Source organism: Vipera berus, assembly GCF_964194415.1.
Source record: "Vipera berus genome assembly, chromosome: 5".
Lineage (NCBI taxonomy): Eukaryota > Metazoa > Chordata > Lepidosauria > Squamata > Viperidae > Vipera > Vipera berus.
Genome location: NC_138207.1, coordinates 39012237 through 39030513, shown reverse-complemented (window position 1 = coordinate 39030513; position 18277 = coordinate 39012237). Strand labels below are relative to the sequence as shown.

The following is an 18277-nucleotide window of genomic DNA, read 5'->3' as shown; positions in this document are numbered from 1 at the left end:
GATCAAAATTAATATGCTTGGCAACTGACTCATATTTAGGATGATTGCAGTGTCCTGCAATCATGTGATCCACTTTTGTGGCCTTCTGACAAGCAAACTCAATGGGGAAGTCAGATTCACTTAACAGTCATGTTGTAACTTAATCACTGCTGTGATTCACTTAACAACTGTGGCAAGAAAGGTTGTAAAATGGGGCAAAATCCATTTAATAAATGTTTCACTTAGCAACAGAAATGTTGAGCTCAATTGTGGTCATAAGTCGAGGACTACCTGTACTGACATGAAAGTGCTCCTCATCCGAATTTAATTAGAATTAAATTAAATTATTGAATATAAAGCTATCAGTATGCATGGCACTGTATGAATGTTGAGAAAGTAAGTCCCTGCTCTGAGTTCAGAGTCAAGGAAGAAAAGGAAAAACAGAAAGAAAGCAAAAATATCTTAAAAACAGGAGAGCTTTAGGAAAAGAATGAAACTGGTGGACGTGGTGCTTTGGGGGGACGTAAGAGTGAATAGGGATGCGGTGGCTCAGTGGGTCAGGATGCTGAGCTTGTCGATCAGAAGGTCGGCAGTTTGACGGGTCGAATCCCGAGTGCCGCATAACAGAGTGAGCGCCTGTTACTCGTCCCAGCTTCTGCCAACCTAGCAGTTCGAAAGCACGTAAAAATGCAAGTAGAAAAATACGGACCACTACGGTGGGAAGGTAACAGCGTTCCGTGCGCCTTTGGCGTCTAGTCATGCTGGCCACATGACCACGGAGACGTCCTCGGACAAGCGCTGGCTCTTCGGCTTTGAAACGGAGATGAGCACCGGCCCCTAGAGTCGGAAACGACTAGCACGCATGTGCGGGGGAACCTTTACCTTTACCTTTAAGAGTGAATATGTTCTTTACTTCCAATCCCAGGTTGCCAAAGTCCTGTCAGATGGGACATTGTACTTTACCATCCTTCGGAATCCCTTTCACTTCATGGAACCTTCATTTACTTATTACAAAGGGATGTCCCCTTTCTCCAAAACCAGAAGAAATTAGAGAAATTTCTCAGCCAGACATCCCTGTTTTACAATGCCACAGTCAATGACAGCCATTATGCCAAGAATCTAATGGCATTTGATTTTGGTTACAGTCACAGTGGAAACTTTTCAATAGAGAATATTCAACTAATATTTAATGAGAACCATTGAAGCAGAATTTGATTTAGTTCTCATCTCAGAGTATTTTAATGAGTTCATGATGTTATTGAAAGAAATCTGGTGCTGGGACTTGGATGATGTCATCTCATTCCCTCTTAACAAAAGAGATATAACCATATCTCAGCTTTCAAAAGATTCTGTAGAGTAATTAAAGAGCTGGAATAAGCTCGACTGGGAACTTTATATGCATTTCAACAAGACTTTTTGGAAAAAAAATATATTTACATATTGGCAAGGAATGTATCAAGCAGGAAGTGAAGGTATTGCAAGAGAACCAGCTGGTGTCAACGCTGCTAACATCAGATGTTCTTGCTTTGACAACATATGGAATTGCAGCCTTTTCCTTTAAATTGCTTTACTCTTAGAATTAGATGATACTGGAGGGAGGAGGAATGTGATGGGAGTTAGTTAGACATACAAATATTATAATAGTGTGTGTATTCAGGGCTTTTGAAATAAGAGATGAAAAGAAATGGCGGGTTGGAGAACTGGAGGGAAAGCCTGCATTTCAAACTAATTGAGGAATGTGATTTATGACTGTTAATTAATTAATTTATTTGTTTGTTTGTTTTGATTTATATACCACCCTTTTCCCAAGGGACTCAGGGCGGTTTATAGGGCAAAATTAAAACAGTGCAATGTACAGATTAAAATAAAATAAAATTAATAGCCCCCAAAGAGTTTAAAATTTAAAACCTTAAAACCCCTCAGTCTAGGCCGGCTAACTCAAATAGCCAGGTTTTTAAGTCCCGGCGAAATGAGCGAAGGTAGGGGGCGATCCGGAGTTCCACAGGCAGTTGATTCCATAGGGCAGGCGCGCCCACCGAGAACGCTCCCCCTGAGGATCGCCCGCCGGCACTCCCTGACAGGCAGGACCCTGAGGTGGCCCTCCCTTTGGGAGTGCACAGGACAATGGGAAGTTGATGCTGGCAGCAGGTGCTCCCTAAGATAATCTGGACCCATGCCATTTAGGGCTTTATAGGTCATCACCAGCACCTTGAATCTCACCCGGAGGGCAACTGGAAGCCAATGCAGCTCGCGGAGAAGAGGTGTTACATGGGAGTATTGGGAGACCCCCATCACAACTCACGCGGCTGCATTCTGCACCAGCTGAAGCCTCCGAGTGGTCCTCAAGGGCAGCCCCATGTAGAGAGCATTGCAGTAGTCTATCCGGGAGGTCACAAGCACATGAGTGACTGTGCGTAGGGCATCTCGGTCCAGATAGGGCCGCAACTGGTGCACCAGGCGAACCTGGGCAAAAGCCCCCCTGGCCACGGCTCCTATATGATCTTCCAAACTGAGCTGTGACTCCAGGAGGACGCCCAAGTTGCGAGCCCTATCTACAGGGGGTAACACCTCACCCCCTATAGTTATCGATGGAATAGATTGGTTAATCTGAGATGCCGGTATGTACAGCCACTCAGTCTTGGCGGGATTGGGTCGAAGCCTGTTTCTCCCCATCCAAACCCAGACCGCCTCCAGGCAACAGGACATCACGTCGAGGGCATCACTGGGTTGGTTTGGGGTGGAAAGAAAAAGCTGGGTATCATCAGCATACTGATGATACCCCACCCCAAAACCACGAATGAGCTCACCGAGCGGCTTCATATAGATGTTGAACAAGAGGGCAGAGAGGACCGACCCCTGAGGGACTCCACAAACAAGAGGCCTCGGGGTGGACCTCTGCCCTCCCATCAACACCGATTGCAAGCGGCCCAGGAGGTAGGAGGAGAACCACTGTAGAACAGTGCCACCCACTCCCAACCCCCTGAGACGCTGCAGTAGGATACCATGGTCGATGGTATCGAAAGCCGCTGAGAGATCTAATAGGACTAGGACAGAGGAGCAACCCCTGTCCCGAGCCCACCAGAGATCATTTACCAGCGCGACCAATGCCGTCTCCGTGCTGTACCTGGGCCTAAAGCCCGATTGATACGGGTCCAGATAATCAGCTTCCTCCAGGAACAGAGGGAGCTGATGTGCCACCACGCTTTCAACAACCTTCGCAAGAAAGCGAAGGTTGGAGACCGGACGATAGTTGTTCAAAATAGCCGGGTCCAGAGGAGGGAATTGTGTTTGATACTATGTGCAAAGGGGAGGGGAATTCAGATTTTGACTTCAACTATGTACATGCCGATGCTATGCAGTTCAAATAAAGATACTTTAAGGTAAACAATGCCTCGTAGTTCTTTGAAGAGTTTCATCTGTCAGAACCATGACAGCTGGCAAAGATCTAGCTTCAAGAAGGTGATAGTGTATCTCCAAAGAAGATTAGAGACCAGGCATTAGTCCCACTGCAGTATGGCAATCTGGCAGTGCAAAAATATTTGGCTACAACTTGAACTGAATAAGGCAACAAGAAGATGTGCTGGCAGATGGTGACTCCTGAACTTCAGTATAGTCATTTCCTGTACAGGAAGCAGTTCGTCAAGAAAGCTTTGAAGTTCAGCAAGCCTGCTTACTCATTCAGACCATAGAAATATAGGACAGATCGAACCAGTTAGGACTGATTTCTGATTCATGATACCATCGAGACTATAGACCTGATCTGATCCAGGATAAATGACCAGGTAGAAAACATACCCAGGCCTAACATTAATTTCCTTTTCTTTTTTTTTCTATTATCATGAAACCTTAGATGTGTTGTTCCAGATGAGAAACAAGGTCTCTCCAACCTGTTTCTCTAAGCTGCCAGCACAATTCCTGGATCCCTATGGAATCCCTTCTTCATTATAATTACACATTATTTGCTTTAAGTATTGATACGAAAGAAAAATACACGAGCAAAGTTTGGATTGTCACACCAATCAACAACTGAGTTCCCCACATATAACCTACAAATTTAGGAGAGAAAAATAGATATTTCTCCACGCACATAAAAGTCTGGTGCAATATTCTGGGCATTGTCACCCAATTTTCTGTGGCTCAGCACTTTACATAATTTCTCATTATTTATAGTTGATAATGTCAATATATATTGATCCCTTTGTAATCAACAAGAATCCTATAGTTAGATTAATGAGATTGCAGAAATCAACAGATCTATTTTAAAAGAAACGGTGCTTTGAAGGAAATACAAGTTGAGGCCTATTACACAGCAGTAGGTATCTTTTATCACTGTATTGTTTGCAACCAATATTAACATTTGACCAAGGATGTTTCATACATCACCAAAAGGGGACCTTGGAAAATATAGCACAATTGCATTCTGTATGCTTATTATAAACGTATCAGAAATGCGCATAATAAGAAATCAGAAATGATAACCACATTATTGTGAGCACCAGATAGGGATAACTGCATTAAAGAAACCCAGATTGCTGCTTGTATTAACTAAATTTCAGGAAGAGCCCAAAAAGAAGGATCATATAACATTTTATCTCATGTAACATTTTACTTTTTCATAGGCAATCGAAAGTGCAATTCCACATCAAACATTTAACATTTGTTCTAATTTCACTATTTATTTCAAGCCATATCCTATGCCATACCATAAAGATATTTATCTGTTCAAAAGCCATGCCATAGTTTGAAGAACATTCCTGCTACCTAGGAATAGCCACTTTCCTCAAAAGATGGCCTGAACATATAGATTTAAAATCCGATTAGCATAATGAATGCACGCCTTTTTAACAATTGATAAAAGGTTGCTATTTTGTGCATCTAATAATACACTCTTTATCAACATTCTGCTGGTTAACATGTTGGACTAGAATTCCCACAATTTAAAGTCATAGTACATATTTCATGCTGGCTAGAAATTATGGGAGTTGAAATTTGACACATCTAGAAGGTCCCAGTTTGAGGAACATCATAATATCATGTGACCTGCCCTTTCCAATCCTCGTTTGCCATTTACCCAGAAAAGTAGTTTTTTGCCTCCCATCCAGCAGTGTTAATCCTTTTTGCTCTGTTCAGTTATTCAGTCCAGAACTGCTGTTCTTCTCTGTTTTTGTCTGCTTCTCTTCAACAGCAAAGTTCGATGTTACTTTCCCTTTAAATATTCTGTATTTTTTCTTTTGACTATAAAGCAGGTTTGTCTGGAAGAAGCGTGGAATATTTCCTCGATATACAAAGAGGGCTAACAGCATTCCTGCAGGGGGAAAACAGTAACAGGAAATTTTTATCAATTTGATTTATGTCCCAAAAGTATTTATGTCCCAAAAGTATTTATGTCTTTTTCTCTTTTGAGGCAAGAGTGAGTAGGAATCAAGACCAGTAGATGGCACAAGTTACAGAATAGTGACATGCTGAATGGTGAACTGGAAGACGACCTAACCTAGTCTGCTGCTCAGACAATGGAAGATGCTATCCTAGCATCATTGTTGAAATATGATTCAGGTGCCAGCTGTTTGTTTCTGCACATGGAGTGAGAAGGAGAGCATTTTTTTCATAGACAGTAATGTGTTTTAAGCCAGTCTTGGGAAAAATATAAAACTATTCAGCAGGTTCTAACCAGGGAACGCATCTTTTTTCTTTATGCAAACATACAGTCACAATACAGATTCTGCTTAAAAAAAAAGCTGCACGGTTGACAAAGCTTCAAGTATTTTTCTCACACTGGAAAAAAAAGAAGAAAAATGGATTTTTGTTCTGCCATTTCCACTTTAAAAAAATGCTGTATGTGTTGCTTCAGTTGTATTTTTGAAAGTCTTCCTTTAACAGCATTTTAGCAATTAAGATAAGCAACAGTATTCAAAATGATTATGTAAACAGAATAAGAATACTAATATTTGATTAGCATGTTTCTGCATATCATTGGAAAAAAATGTGATGGTGACCAGGAAATGGAGAAATGAAATGATGGGGAGAATAGATCAATCTGTGAGTGAATGTGTGTGTCCATGATTCTGGCAAGGATCCTTGCAATACGTTTTCTTTTAAATGTTGATAGTTGAGGCTGCCCCATGCATTTCTACTGGAGGCTTAAGTTTCACTTTTCACAAAATATACTGCTACTGAATGTCAGAATTAAAATTCTGGATGGTTACAGTTTAATTTAAAGGCATATCTTTAACTTGTTTAATGCAGTACTTTCCATCAATTCAAGACTGGATTCCAACTATTACCAGTACCATTTTTTAATTTGTCTTAATGATATCTTAAGCCTTTGATTGTGTGGATCATAACAAACTGTGGCAAGTTCTTAAAGAGATGGGAGTACCAGACCATCTTATTTGTCTCTTGAGAAACCTATATGTGGGCCAAGAAGCAACAGTGAGAACGGGACACGGAACCACTAATTGGTTCAAAATTGGGAAAGGAGTCCGACAAGGCTGTATACTGTCGCCCTGCCTATTTAACTTATATGCAGAGCACATCATGAGAAAGGCAGGGTTAGAGGAATCAAAAGTTGGAATTAAGATTGCCGGAAGAAATATCAACAACCTAAGATATGCAGATGATACCACTCTAATGGCAGAAAGTGAAGAAGAACTAAAGAGCCTCTTGTTGCGGGTGAAGGAGAGTGCAAAACTTGGGTTGAAACTAAAGATTAAGAAAACCAAGATCATGGCATCTGGCCCTCTCAATTCCTGGCAAATAGATGGGGAAGAAATGGAGGTAGTGACAGATTTTATTTTCCTGGGCTCCAAGATCACTGCAGATGGGGACTGTAGCCAAGAAATTAAAAGACGCTTGCTCCTTGGGAGGAAAGCCATGGCAAATCTAGACAGCACACTAAAAAGCAGAGATATCACCCTGTCAGCAAACGTGCGTATAGTCAAGGCTATGGTCTTCCCAGTTGCAATGTATGGCAGTGAAAGCTGGACCATAAAAAAGGCTGAGCGCCAAAGAATTGAGGCCTTTGAACTATGATGCTGGAGAAGACTCCTGCGAGTCCCTTGGACTGCAAGGCGATCAAACTGGTCAGTCCAGAGGAGATCAACCCTGACTGCTTTTTAGAAGGCCAGATCCTGAAGCTAAAACTCAAATACTTTGGCCATCTAATGAGAAGGAAGGACTCACTGGAGAAGAGCCTAATGCTGGGAAAGATTGAGGGCAATAGAAGAAGGGGACGACAGAGAATGAGGTGGCTGGATGGAGTCACTGAAGCAGTAGGCGTGAGCTTAAATGGACTCCAGAAGATGGTAGAGGACAGGAAGGCCTGGAGGAACATTGTCCATAGGGTTGCGATGAGTCAGACACGACTTCGCAGCTAACAACAACAAAAATGATATCTTATTCCAGAATTTTCTTCTGAACTAGTTTTCCCTAGTTAATTAAAAGTTTTCCCTTCTTATTTCCTAGTTAATTAAAATTATTCTTTTCTTTGTTAACCTATGTAAACTTTCCTAGGTTGGTGACTAATTTGTTTTCATGAACTAACATGGACTTGGTCATTAAGCAAATCCCAGACAGTTGCTAAGCATACTTATTTATTTATTTTATTTTAATCCCATTTATATCCCGCCCTTCTCCGAAGACTCAGGGCGGCTTACAATCTAAGCACAAATTAATGTGCTTATGTATATGCCTGCTTATTAGGGCTTTCAGCCCCCCCCAAGCGGCATTATTACAAAGTCAGCTTATTGCCCCCAACAATCTGGGTCCTCATTTTACCTACCTCGGAAGGATGGAAGGCTGAGTCAACCTTGAGCCTGGTGGGATGCGAACCTGCACTAATTGCAGGCAGCTGGTATTACTTAAGGAGGCATTAGCCCACTGCTCCACCAAGGCTCTTGTACCACTCATCACTCACCTTGCCGGCCGGGCCCTCCCTGAAACACAATGTATTTAGGAAATCATCCACCTATCACTGCAACCCTCTCTGCCACCAACCCTGCCATTCTATTGTGATGGTGTAGCAAGTTAGCCTTGATTCTGCCAATCAAGAGGAAGAGGGGGAACTGCAGAAGGGCAAAAACCAATTTAGACATGCTGCGGAGTACTGGCCAAGGCATATCTGGAGCTGAACTGGTAGCCAACTGAAAAGACAGAGGGAGCCAGAGGAGAAGGAGTAGGATTGGGAGCTTATCTTGGCTGTGTAGAACCCAGGAACTAAGAGTATTCTCTGCAAATCCACCTAGCCAGTAACACTGTGTGGGGTTGAGGATTTAGCCCCCAAACAGCAGAAGAAGTAGCCCAATTGCAGATACAGAATGAGACACCCTGGCATTCTGGAAAGCCTGTCTAGCCTTTCAGGAAGCCCAGTGCAGAGCATAAGGCTGGAAGGAGCAGGGCAAGGTCAAGGCTGTTGCAGCTTGTTCTGTTCTACTTTGACTTCAAGCTGCTTTGATGTAGGGAAGCAAGAATACAGAGGAAAGGTGCAGCTCTATCACGGTGAGGAAGGGATAAAATGCAGCATGGCCCCAGGTAGTCATGGGGTTGGAAGGAAGGCTACTTGGTCGGGCAGTGTAGCTGGCAGGGCGCAATTTCACTGACTTCTCCATTAACTTTGCTTGTTGGAAGCTGGCAATGAAGTGACAGCAAATAGTGATCACATGAGTGTAGGGTGCTGGAAAGGCCAGAACTGTGAGGACTCATCGTAAGTACCACTCATTCAGAGCCATTGTAAGTTTGAATATTCATGGAACAAGTGTCATTAAGTGAAGATTACCTGTATTTGGCTTGAATGTTACAGTTCCTTCAATGAACCTTAATATTCAGTTACAAGAACTGTCGCAACTTCTAGAACCTCACCTGAGATGGGTGCCAGCCAATAAACTTGCATATACTCCAGTAAACTGTTTCCTGAGCAGGAAAAGGTCATAGCGGAGGCCAAGGCAGGGTTAAAAAAGGCACCTGTGACAGGTGCAGCTGTAGCAGAGGAAAAGCAAACAGTTTAATCCATCTGTTCTTCTGTCTGGCGTATGCAGGAACATGTGCCCCACTTAATCAGATTCAATATGTTCAAATTGGAACAAAAGTTAAAAATAGGAGGAATGCACCCAAACTACTGAATCTTTCCTTCTTTTGGGTATTTTTTGGAAAGGAACAGCATCTGAGAGTAGTGTGTCAATCTAGAGCATTGTTTCTCAATCTCAACAACATTAAAATGTATGGACTCAGCTTTCAGAATTCCCCAGTAAACATTCCAGCAGTTGCAATCCACACATCTTAAAATTGCTGAGGTTGAGAAGCACTGATCTAGAGGTGAGAGAATTTAACACCTCTGCTCTTATTTGGGATTCCCATTTTATTTCAGAGTCTGAACCACTACCTGGCAAGACATCAACAATACAATGGATACTCACAAACAGAGTAGCATCCCAATACTCAGTTCATTAGTACAAATGCAATCTTATTTCACATATCTACCAGGAAGGTGATTAGAAGCAAATACTTCTGATTTCATACATTCAAATTGAAATAAAAGTTTAATAAAATATTTTCAGATAGCTGGAAAGCAACTCTTTAATCTATATTTAGAAAAGCAGCCAATCTTGAAAATAAATATCATTTAAATTTATGTGAAATAAAATATTCATCTAAGAAATATCTCGCCTGTCTTGTTTTCTTAATTCAGTGATATCCTATATGTTAAAGAATTAAGACTCATTTCCACCTTGCTCAGAGTCACATAAATATCATACTGCACATCATGCAAAAATTTACAGCAACAATTATTTTCCAGATACAATACAAAAATTATAATATTGGAGTCATGAGCCACTTGGTGTCAGGTACAAGTATCCAGGAACAGGAGTTGAGTTCAAAGCACTACATGTTTATTACATGCTACCTATACACAAGAATCTGATCTACTAAAGATAGATAAGGGTCAACAAAATTCACTCTGTGTGTGTGTGTGTGTGTGTGTGTGTGTGTGTGTGTGTGTGTGTGTGTAGTAATAGTAGTAGTAGTAGTAGTAGTAGAAGACTTCAGTATCTGGTGGGAGTGCAGCAGCTCCATACTGATGATGTGTTTGACCCCACCTTCAGGCTCAACCTGCTCATCTCTTACACTTGGCTTAAGACACAGGTTTAAGAGCCTTGCTGCAGGTACTCCTGTTACCAACATTTAATTTATGCTGGAATTTGGCTTAATTTCTATAGACATTTGCATGCAGCTCTACCACATTGGCTTCTTAGTCATCTTTGAGAAGTCCCTGACCAACTTCATTTGCAATACAATTTTCCAACTTCATAATTATCAGGCAGGGGACATAAATTTTTGCAACGCATTTGCTCATATTAGACTTTGACTTCAAGGCACCTGTGACAAGGGAGGTTTGAAATGAAACAGGAGGCATTTCATAAAAATATAAGTCTATATCTGCGCTATATAAAAATATAAGTCTATATCTGCGCTTACTCTGTATAGGCGGACCATTTTCAGATGCTGATTACTGTACTAATATTTTATACCTGATTCCTAGAACTGTTGCTCGATTCAAGGGTTTGCCATCTTAGCCACTGCAAGAAGGATTCAACAATACTCTTCATCTGTTTTGCCACACTAAACTGTGGGCAGATTAGTAAATTAGAAAGCAATCAGCACACTAGTGAGGTAAAAGCTTAAAGAATTTATTAAGCAAAGAATATCAAAATAAATAACTTTAACTGCAAAGTAGAATATTAATAAAAATAGCCATACACAAGGAAATAAAGCACAACACAGTAACAGTCAAGAGGATTGCAAATACAAACAAAATCTCACAACCTTCATTTAAGACAGTTACAGATATTTTGATCACTCTGAAGCAGGAAAGACAAGTTATAATAATCAGGTTGCTGTAAATAAAATGTAAGCAGTGAAACATATTTAATTGCATGCCATAGGTATGTAAAACCATTGCCTATATAAAACAGTATTTTTAGTTTCTCACTCTACATGAAGGAAAAAATCTCAGGAGATTGGATAGCAATCCTTACCTGTGTAGGTCAACACAGTGATACTGAGCGCCACAATAGGAACTCTGTACATGAGAGGGCAGGTGTGAAGCTTGAGAATAATTAACTGGAAAAGAAAGGAACCCATGGCTTCTACAAAAATGCCCTGGGAGATAGAGGTATTGAGAGATGAGCTGCAATCCTGGGCCATTAAGTTCTGGATTATGTGGAAGTCTGTAAATTCCTTGGACCAATATTTCTTGGTAAAAGCACAAGCTGCTTCCATCCCTAGAAACTGGGCCAAAATTTTAACAATACTGCCTACAAAAGAACAATCCAAAGCTAGAAATTCCTGAAGTGAGGCTACAGGGTTGGCAGGAGTTCCATCAAAAGAGGCACCATGAGCTAAGAAGACTACAAACAAGAGAGTCAGGCTTACATCTGGGCCAAAGCCACCAGCCCATGGGCCAATCTCCCTTAGCATCTTCAATTCAAGGTAGCAAGCACATATCTGGAAGGAACTGGCTAATTCACCAGCAAGACAAAAATATACCTTAGACGGAAAAATTCTCTTGAAGAATCGCCTAGCAAATTCACAAAGAATTACAACTGAGACCAAAAAAATGATTGAGACATTCAGTCCAGACATTCTGAGAAATACACTGGTGAGGTAGTACGTTCTAACTCAAAAAAATCTTCCCTGCATGAAAGAGAGGGGAGGACAAACTATTAATTAGTCTTCCCTTAAAAGCATATTTAAGCAAACGTGGCATAGTTTGATAGGTATCAGGTTAATAGGATCACAGAAATGTCTGGGGAACTGAACATATTTAACACCATGAAAAAACTGGCTCAGATAGAATGTTGCTCCCTTATCACTTTGCAACTGCTCCAACCAGAATTTCACCTTTGGTCTTTTCTTTTCCAGTAAACCCCACTTAAGCCTTTTTCCATCTCCAGAAACCCCACCTAAGCCTTTTTCCCCTAAGAAAAAACACTAATAAATCACACCTTGGAATTGGTTCAGAATCCAGTGAAACCAGGTGACCCCAAGGGCAAAGCAGTTGAGATTCTTGAATTCAAATGCTTACTCTCTCTCAACTGTTTAGAGATCAAGGTTTTTCCTACTGTTGTTGTCAATTGCCTTCAAGTCAATGGTGCTTCATGGCAGCCCTCTAGACCAGAGGTCCCCAACCTTTTGGGCACCAGGGACTGGTTCCTTGGAGGTTTTTCCGTGGAACGGAAGGGGCATGGTTTCCTGTAATGTCTGCATCCCACAGATGGGGCTTTGCTTGTTTGCGCCCACCAGTTTCTGGCATGCTGTTCAGTCTTTAGTCAGTGACTAATCATTATCAGAATGGTAAGCATGGTTGTTTTTAATGTTCCAATCATGCAAGTTTTTCCTTCTGCATTTTCCTTCAATTTTATCAAGCACGTTTTTCCTTGAATGATCTTTATCTTTCCATATATCCAAAATATGAAACTTATAATCTTGTTATTTGAACACTTTAAGTCTAAAAACACACTATGCTTCACCAGTTTTTCAAAATCAGCTTTTTTCTTCAATTTTCCTATAAGGCTTTAAAATATTCATTGCTATGGAGGGGAATTCTCAGATTGATTTTATTTATTGTTAAGAGTTCCATGCTACCCATCTTGCCAAGGTGACTTTAGGCAGTGTACAGATCCTTTCCTAGACACCGCTTTGACTTCTCTACTACAATATTCCTTCAGCTTGCTTCAGAACTTAAAATATCCTTAACATTATTGAAGATTGTCATCTTTCTTCATATAAATTAAATATTATGGGTTATAGGGATGGCCACATTCACTTTAAATCTCACTTGAAAAGTGAGATTATAAAAGCCCAGTCTAGCAAATACCAATGAAGAAGAAAAATAACAGCTCTCAAAAGAAACCAGCATAGCTGTATAAAGAACTCTCTGATAAATCTAAAAACAAAAAGACAAGTATAAAAAGTGAAAGAGGTGCACATAACTAAGGCAGAATATCAGCAAATAACCCGAGCCTGCAAAGTGAGGAAAGCTAAGGCTCAAAATGAACTAGGGCTTGCGACAAGTCAAAAATAACAAAAAAAGCTTCTTTCAACATGTAAAAAACAAGAAAAAAGTTAAGGAAACGATTGGTCCATTAGTGGGAGAAAGTGGCAAGAAGGTGACAAGCAAAAGGGAGAAAGCACAACTATTTAATTCATTTTTTGCATCTGTCTTTACAAAAAGGGTAAAAACAGTCCAACTTATCACAAACAGTATCGTAAAAATCAGATTAGAAACACAAGTTAAGATAGGTTCTGAAGGAACTGGCAAATGTGATCTCAGAACCACTGAACTATATCTTTCAAAGATCCTGGAGCACTGGGGAACTACCAGAGGACTGGAAGAGAGCTGATGTAGTTCCCATCTTCAAAAAAGAGAAAAAATAGATCCAGGAAACTACAGACCTATCAGCCTGACCTTAATATCTGGGAAGATTCTGGAAAGGATAATCAAACAACGAATCAGTGAACACCTAGAGGCAAACAAAGTCATTACCAAAAGCCAACACGGGTTTGTAAAAAACAGATGCCAGAAAATCTTATTGCATTCTTTGACCAAGTGACAAAATTAGTGGACCAGAGGAATACTGTGGATATAATTTACTTGGACTTCAGTAAGGCATTTGATAAAGTAGATCACAACCTACTACTTGATAAGATAGAAAAATGTGAGTTAGATAGCATCACCACCAAATGGATTCATAACTGGCTGACCGGCTGTACTCAGCGTGTGGTCCTCAATGAAACTGCATCTACATGGAAGGAAGTGTGTAGTGGGGTGCCCCAGGGCTCTGTTCTGGGCCCAGTGCTCTTCAACATCTAAGTGAGAAATTTGTTGAGTTTTGCCGCATTTTATGAATCTTGCGTGTTAAGTGAATCTGATTTCCCTATTGGCTTTGCTTGTCAGGTTGCAAAAGGTGATCACATCACACCAAGACATTGCAACCATCATGAATCAGTTGCCAAGCGTCTGAATTTTGATCATGTGACCATGGAGATGCTGCAGCAAATGTGTAATATATGGTCATAAGTCATTTTTTTCAGTACCATTATAACTTTAAACAATCACTAAAGGAACAGTTGCAAGATGAGGACTACCTGTAATTCTACAACCTTGAAGTCAACCTTCAGTTTGACAAATAATGTCAATTTCACATAATATAGATGAAAAATTTGGTTTGGCACTGGTAACGGTAGCCAATCAGGATCCCTATAGAGTGTCATTTTGTTTTGTGTCATCTAACATTGTTTTAAATGCCTCCCAGTCTAAATGAGTTATGGAGCCTCATTAGCATAAAATTAATATTAATACTGGCCTTGACCAGATTTTTAACACAATGTAACCTGTGACATATAGTTGCATTACAAAAAAAACTAAGTGTAATAAATCTGAGGTGTTCCATGGGCACCTCTTTCAAAGGCAATGCATAATCAGTTCCAGAATCATGTAAAAAATTAAAATTAATAGGCAGTGATAGTTCACTGGTATATGAAAATACTGACTTAACTTTCAGTTATTTTTGTCAGTTATTAATTGAAATTTATGATCAAATTCAGTCATATTTTTAACTCTTCTAGCATGTTCATAGCTGTGTTTCTAGAGTAGACATGTCAAACTCGCCACATCACGTGATGTCGTGCAACATATCGGAACTTTTCCCCCGTTGCCGGCAATGGGTGGAGGCGGTTTCCTCTTGACGCGTCTGGCCCCCAGGCCGGCAGTTTGACACCCCTGTTCTAGAGGAATTAAGCAAACAACTGCTCAGAAAAAAAGCCCTAATCTTAAGCACCACAATGTCTCAGCTAGTTTGCTGTCATGGAAGTTTTGAAGACAAATGATAATTACACTGTAAATCTGCTCCAATGAATCAGGAAAGCCATACACAAGTAAACACAAATGTTCTCTGACTGATCTATTATTTAATCAAGGTGCTGGGTGAGAAGAAAGAGATCTGTCAATCATTTTAAAAATGTTTATTTCTAGCCCTGAAAGAATCATTAAACATAGACAATACAGTAGTTAATATTGTGGTAAAATTAAATAACAGAATGGGATTAAATTATACAAAATTTGAGGACAATTAAAAAAAATCAAAAGCTTGCATTATTTCCATCTCCATCTGACAATGGAACAAAGAAAGAAATCATTAATTCCAGCTACAAAAACAAATTCTTCAACACTTAACAGAAGTTAATTGACTCCAGATTGCTCCAGAGTATGCATATAATGACCTCTTAAGTTAACTGAATGTAAGATCAAATGATGAATGACTCCAACCCAAACCAAACATGCTTCACTTTATAGTACGTGGGAGGGATTCCAGATAAGCTTGCTTTAATGAAATACGTTCCTTCTCATTATAGTATCACACCATCAAACATACCTGGAAATCTCGCCTAAGATCCAAAAGCTGACTGAATTATTTGATGGAAGTGATGAATTTTGTTTATGAACTCATATACTCATGAACTTTTGTCGTCCCACTTTTAATGATACATAAATTTATTCAATTTAAACCTCCTCTCTCTACAGCAATCTTCACAAAACAGTATTTTGATTTAGGAAATTGCAGGTATCACGTATGCTTTAAGATGGACAGTTTTAAATTTTAATCTGGCTCAGTGTTTTAAATTGACCAAAACTAATTATGTTTCAGAAATACGTACTTCATGACTGAATGAAGCAACCAATATTGATTCACTTTATTTCTGAAAATCTGGTTAATGTAGATTTGCTACTTCTGTGTCTAAATCAAGTAACATATGTTCAATCCAAAGTATACAAATTACAAACAAAACATGTTGTTTTATCTAATGGAACGTTCCTCTCAATTCATTTCTATCCTTTTTAATGAGCAATGGGCACAAAATTAGATGATTATATAAGCTGTATATCACAGTTTAAGAATATCAAATAGACACAATTTGGAGTACTTGGATACATTGAGACAAAGTAATAAGTGTACAACTTATTTCAATTCCTGTGTTAATTCAATTGTAAGAAACTTTGATTTGAAAAACATCGTTAAGGTGACAATAAATGTTAAGAATTTTAAGTTTTCAAAACTACCTTTTCATACTATTATAAAAAACACTAAAACATACATATCCATAGAAGCCTTCATTTCTACATATTCCATTGCCAGCAACAGACAAAGACCCAATAAAAGATTAAATTAACTTGAATTTTTAATGTTTTAAAAAATTATCAATATAAGATCAAACTTATTTTAACTTCTGTATTAACATTGAAAGCAATTTTTAAAAGAAGGAACTGGACTTAAAATACAACTCAGATTAGGACATCACACCTTCTTGGACCAAACCAAAGCACGTTCAAAATAATCTGAAAATAAATAAGACTGGTTTGTTACACAATTTTCAGAGTAATACTTCTGACAAGATATGGATGTACAAAAGTGGCATTGTTTTAGTTGCATTAATAAGGCATTGCTGGTATCAATCAGAAAGCAAAAAAGTTCCAAGGTGTAAAGGAATTAGAGCCCTTTGTAGTACTGTGGATCAAAACCTGGAGTATAGCTAGCACCCAATTTACAATACCTTCATTGTGATCTTCTTATATGAATATTGTTCACAAAGAGACAAAGGGCTCATCACTGACCATGAGAAAGGCTACAAGAGCCTCTTAATTAGGACTTTAAGAAGCTCTCCCCAAAATACCATCTAGGAATGCAAGAAAACTAGAGCACCAAATTAAATAATGCCTTAAATTATTATTTGGCACATTATCATTCAGAAATTTTCTATCAAGGTCACAAAAATACAGTGATTTTAAATTTGAGCAATGTGAGAGACTCCAAATCTTGCCCATTTAATCAGATGTTGGCTTACTTTATTAATCTAATTGGTTTATTTTATCGTAAGAGGCACTATCTTGTTTTTCTCCTTAATTATAATAGTAAAGTTTTGCTATTTACTCTCACCAAGAGAAAGTTTCTTAGTCACTCACAATGCAATTCCAATAATTTTGAATCTTAATTATTCCCTCTCCCACTTTTATCTGTATAAAATAGCACTTCCGGTGTTCTGAGGCTTTAGTCAACAGAATCATATAAAAGTCTTGGATTTTTTTGCAATCTTCTGGGTCTTTTATTAGTAGAAATAGTATGAATATATTTATATTTATATTTATATATATATATATATGTATATATATAAAGAAAGAAACCTCTCATACTTAGTCCTGACAATTTCAAATTTGCATTGGAGAGAAAATGTACAACATATACAAAATGTATTTAATACAAAGAAGGATAATTTTAAAAATCAGAAGGCACCAGCATGTAGCCCACAGCCCAAGTCAGAACATGGATAAAGCACTTTGCTATAAAACAACACATTTTCCAAGACATCCTTTTAAAAGGTAACCAATCAGCTATACAAGCAAGGAACAAATGGAAGACAATTCACAGGAGTGGGGGTTTCTCCCCAAGCTCAAAGGATGGTTTCGTTACTGAAAAAAAAATACTTTTCCCTTTACCCAACAGATATTCAGTCTCCAACATTCAGAAGCATCTTTTCCTTATTTTACAAAGTCCATGCACAAATTTCTACATCAGGTTATGTTGAACTGCTTTCTTTCTACTGTCTTCTTTTCTTTGTTTCAGAACTGTTACTGAATAATTACAGTCCCCAGGTATCTGGATGGTTAACATAAAAAGGGTTATACCTAACTCATATTAAAAGGAGAAAGAGGAACTTTCACATTTCTAATTACTGCCTAGCAAAGGAAACCTAAAGTGAAAAAAAGGCCAGCAGATTACAGTAATACCTCTCTCTAAAAGCTTGAATCAATTGTTCAAGTATTGGAAACGTTCAAATCAGAGCACAGATGGGAACTGGTACAACAAAGTCACTGAAAAACAACTCATTGGCATAGAAAAATTTTGAGTCGTTTGTAGAGGTGGTAAAAAGGCCAGTGATTCAGTTTACAACTTCAAGATTTGCAGAAAAGTTCACTATTACCACGAATTTTCTTCTCTTGTATCTTAGAGCTGAAGTGAGTTTTTTTCCCTTCTGCAAATTTTCAACATCTCTAAACAAGAGCAACAACTTGTATATTATAGGAAGAGTTAAACAAAAATCAAAGCAGACAAACAAACAAAACCAGGAACGATGAAAACCACAACAGCAATGCTAGCGATTACTCTTCATGGCTTCTTTGGCAGCTAGAATCAATGGTGTCAAACTTGACAAAGGTTTTGCCAGTTTCAAGAAAGGATGCTAATGGAAAGAG

General features: G+C 39.0%; 2 protein-coding genes across 4 annotated transcripts in view; both read right to left on the bottom strand.

Moving 5' to 3' along the window:
- Positions 1-4300: 4300 nt before the first annotated feature.
- On the bottom strand, positions 4301-11976 carry LOC308668848 (aquaporin-12-like). The gene is made up of 3 exons (XM_081329089.1): positions 11007-11976; positions 8833-8949; positions 4301-5284 (listed from the first exon to the last, which is right to left on the bottom strand). Exons 1-3 carry the CDS (start codon positions 11611-11613, stop codon positions 5106-5108), a joined length of 903 nt encoding a protein of 300 aa, XP_081185215.1. The 5' UTR covers positions 11614-11976; the 3' UTR covers positions 4301-5105.
- A 3003-nt stretch (positions 11977-14979) lies between these two features.
- The window catches only part of PAK2 (p21 (RAC1) activated kinase 2), a 48772-nt gene continuing 45474 nt past the window's right edge, over positions 14980-18277 (bottom strand). For all 3 annotated transcript variants that reach the window (XM_081329081.1, XM_081329082.1, XM_081329083.1), the window contains exon 15: positions 14980-18264. In XM_081329081.1, coding sequence (XP_081185207.1) covers positions 18178-18264 — 87 coding nt within the window. In that variant the 3' untranslated portion in view covers positions 14980-18177. The remainder of the gene's footprint in view (positions 18265-18277) is intronic.

Coding starts and splice junctions, on each gene's coding strand:
- LOC308668848 (XM_081329089.1), bottom strand. CDS start 11,613: ATGTCTGGACTGAATGTCTCAATCATTTTTTTGGTCTCAGTTGTAATT. Junction 8,950..11,006: donor CACTGTGTTGACCTACACAG/GTAAGGATTGCT, acceptor CCTCTGCTACAG/CTGCACCTGTCACAGGTGCC. Junction 5,285..8,832: donor TTGGCTGGCACCCATCTCAG/GTGAGGTTCTAG, acceptor TTCCCCCTGCAG/GAATGCTGTTAGCCCTCTTT.